The 3580-nt window shown below is 67.9% G+C and overlaps 1 protein-coding gene across 1 annotated transcript; it reads left to right on the top strand.

Annotated features, from left to right (window-relative positions):
- The first annotated feature begins 1635 nt into the window (after positions 1–1635).
- POU3F3 (POU class 3 homeobox 3) lies at positions 1636–3340 on the top strand. The gene has a single exon (XM_049857051.1). The coding sequence runs from the start codon at positions 1636–1638 to the stop codon at positions 3121–3123; it is 1488 nt and encodes a 495-aa protein (XP_049713008.1). The 3' UTR covers positions 3124–3340.
- The last annotated feature ends 240 nt before the right edge of the window (positions 3341–3580 follow it).

The raw sequence follows: 3580 nt of genomic DNA, 5'->3' as shown, positions 1-3580 counted from the left end.
AGGTGGGGGACGGGGGACGACAGATTTCCAGCTTCGACGACGCTTTGCCTAAATTAAAAAGCAACCAATCGGAACGGCCGGAAGGGGGGCCGCACGTCCTGAGCCAGTCATTCCGGGCCTGCCAATCACGCAGCGGGTAGCCAATCGGCGGGGGCCCTGGCGCTCGACTTCCTTGTATTTGGGAAAGTGTGGTGGTGGGTGCGCGCTCTCCGCGGAGGGTAAACATTCGACAGTCCCCGCTCGGAGAGGGAGGGACAGAGAGCGAACTGTCAGATCGGAGAGCGAGCGGGCGAGCGAGGGAGAAAGAGAGGGAGAGAGGAAGAGGGAGGGAGAGAGAAAGTGCGAGAGGGAGAGCGAGCAGGCGAGCGAGCGCGAAAGAGGGCGCCGAGCTGAGCCCCGCGGCAACCCGGCTCCAGCACGGCCGGCGCCTGCACCGCCAGCGTCAGCGCGCCCCACCAGCCGTGCAACTTGTCCGCTGGACTTGACTGTGTACCAAGGACCCCCTATATGCACACACACACCTCCACCTCCACCAATGCCCTCCTCTTCCTCCTCCTCCAGACAACTGCTGGGAAAAAAATAAAACACCAAACCCAACCGTCAGCAACAAGGTAACAGAGCACTTCAGCCTCATTTTTTTTTTCCTGTTCAGTTTTTTCCTTGTTATATTTGTTTCCTAATTTCTGCCCAAAAGGAAAGATGTCGCATCAGACTGTGACTGTTGCGAGGAGAATGAAAAAGGACTCTTGTTTCAGAGGCAACCAAGAGCTCCGGCAATAGCAACTTCAGAGACATGCATCCTCGCCAGAAGTTTTCCTAGGACAGAGCAAAACTTGAAACCCGAGGACCAGAGGGGGAGACCAGGAGCCAGCCTCCGCGCTCTGCACACGCCGGCAGCCAGCATCACCACGCCTTCAAGGAAGGAAAAAGTTTTACTACTCGAAGGGAAAAGCGAGTGAAATGTGTTCCTGAGGAGCTAGGCGAGCGGCCGAGGAAGGAGCGGGGCCGGCGGCCGAGCGCACGTCACTGGCCTCAGGAAGCACACAGCCTTCTTTCTTTGTTGTCTCCTGTGAAACCTCCTTAACAGGTGAACTGAGCCCCCCGCGCCCGGGCCAGAGTCCACGCTCGCCCGCTGGACAGGAAGGAGGAGCCGGAGCGAGAGCGCGCGGAGGAAGAGGGGATCCCGCCGAGGCCCCCTCCGCGCCCGGCCAGTCCCGCTGGAGCCAGCCGAGCGCGCCGGGGCTGGGGGGGAGCCACGACCCTCCCTGAAGGGGGCGGCCACGGAGGGCGCCCCGCGCCGCGAGCCCCCCTCCCCAGAGCGCTGCTGCTGCTGCTGCTCCTGCTGCTGCTGCTGCTCCTGCTGACCCGGGCCGGGCGGCGACCCCCGCACCCTGCCGAGCGGCCTTGCAGCTGCAGCCGGGGGCCGCGGCGGCGGCGGCGGCGGCGGCGGCGGGGGCGGAGGAGGCGGAGGCGGAGGCGGAGAAGGCGGCGGGGCCGGCGGGGGCCCGGGGCGGGGGAGGAGGAGGCGGAGGGAGGCGGGGGGGCGCGGCGGCGGCGGCGGCGGCGGCGGCGGCCGCGGCTGCTGCTGCGGCGGCGGCGGTGGTGGCGGCGGTGGGGTGGCGGGAGCGGAGCGGCATGGCCACGGCGGCTTCTAACCCCTACCTGCCGGGGAACAGCCTGCTGGCGGCCGGCTCCATCGTGCACTCGGACGCGGCGGCGGCCGGCGGCGGCGGGGGCGGCGGCGGCGGCGGCACGGGGGGCGGTGGCGGCGGCATGCAGCCGGGCAGCGCCGCCGTGACCTCGGGCGCCTACCGGGGGGACCCGTCCTCCGTCAAGATGGTCCAGAGCGACTTCATGCAGGGGGCCATGGCCGCCAGCAACGGCGGCCATATGCTGAGCCACGCGCACCAGTGGGTCACCGCCCTGCCCCACGCCGCCGCCGCCGCCGCCGCTGCCGCCGCCGCCGCCGTAGAGGCGAGCTCGCCGTGGTCGGGCAGCTCCGTGGGCATGGCCGGCAGCCCCCAGCAGCAGCCGCAGCCGCCGCCGCCGCCCCCGCAGGGCCCCGACGTGAAGGGCAGCGCCGGGCGCGACGACCTGCACGCGGGCACCGCGCTGCACCACCGCGGGCCGCCGCACCTCGGGCCCCCGCCGCCGCCCCCGCACCAGGGCCACCCCGGAGGCTGGGGAGCCGCCGCCGCTGCCGCCGCCGCCGCCGCTGCCGCCGCCGCCGCCGCGCACCTCCCGTCCATGGCCGGGGGCCAGCAGCCGCCGCCGCAGAGCCTGCTCTACTCTCAGCCCGGGGGCTTCACGGTGAACGGCATGCTGAGCGCGCCCCCGGGCCCCGGCGGCGGCGGCGGCGCGGGCGGCGGCGGCCAGAGCCTGGTGCACCCCGGGCTGGTGCGCGGGGACACGCCCGAACTGGCCGAGCACCACCACCACCACCACCACCACGCGCACCCGCACCCGCCGCATCCGCACCACGCGCAGGGGCCCCCGCACCACGGCGGCGGCGGCGGCGGGGCCGGGCCCGGACTCAACAGCCACGACCCGCACTCGGACGAGGACACGCCGACCTCGGACGATCTGGAGCAGTTCGCCAAGCAGTTCAAGCAGCGGCGCATCAAGCTGGGCTTCACGCAGGCCGACGTGGGGCTGGCGCTGGGCACGCTGTACGGCAACGTGTTCTCGCAGACCACCATCTGCCGCTTCGAGGCCTTGCAGCTGAGCTTCAAGAACATGTGCAAGCTCAAGCCGCTGCTGAACAAGTGGCTGGAAGAGGCGGACTCGAGCACCGGCAGCCCCACGAGCATCGACAAGATCGCGGCGCAGGGCCGCAAGCGCAAGAAGCGGACCTCCATCGAGGTGAGCGTCAAGGGCGCGCTCGAGAGCCATTTCCTCAAGTGCCCCAAGCCCTCGGCGCAGGAGATCACCAACCTGGCCGACAGCCTGCAGCTCGAGAAGGAGGTGGTGCGGGTCTGGTTCTGCAACCGACGACAAAAGGAAAAGCGCATGACGCCCCCCGGGATCCAGCAGCAGACGCCCGACGACGTCTATTCGCAGGTCGGCACCGTGAGCGCCGACACGCCGCCGCCCCACCACGGGCTGCAGACGAGCGTGCAGTGAAGGCGAGGGGCGCAGAGAGAACGAGGGCCGCCGCCGTCACTGCCTCCGCAGCTGCCGTCAGCACCGCCACCGCCACCGCCTCCATCGCCGCCGCCGTCGCCGCACAGACCACTGACCGGGGCTGCCACCGTGCCGGGCCCCGGTCCGCCGCCCTCCTTTCCGCCCAAAGACAGGCAGGCCCAACCTTGGAGGAAAAAAGCAAGAGAGAGACGGACCAAGGAGACCTTTTTTTTTTTTTTTTTTTTTTTGCAATCCAAGGAAGGGGAGGGGGCAAAAAAAAAAAAAGCATAATAAATATCTGAACTGTTTTTATATATATAAATATATACAACAAGAGACTAAAATCGGAAGAGGAGAAGGGGGCGATCAGGAGATCTCTTTTATACTGTGGTGGTGTTTCGTTTTTTGGTTTTGGTTTTAAAGAAAGGTGAAGATGGCGTAACGCCCCAAAACTGCG

The sequence above is a fragment of the Elephas maximus genome, chromosome 17 (genome assembly GCF_024166365.1).
Source record: "Elephas maximus indicus isolate mEleMax1 chromosome 17, mEleMax1 primary haplotype, whole genome shotgun sequence".
In the NCBI taxonomy this organism is placed as follows: Eukaryota; Metazoa; Chordata; class Mammalia; order Proboscidea; family Elephantidae; genus Elephas; species Elephas maximus.
This window is presented reverse-complemented; position numbering and strand designations above follow the sequence as displayed.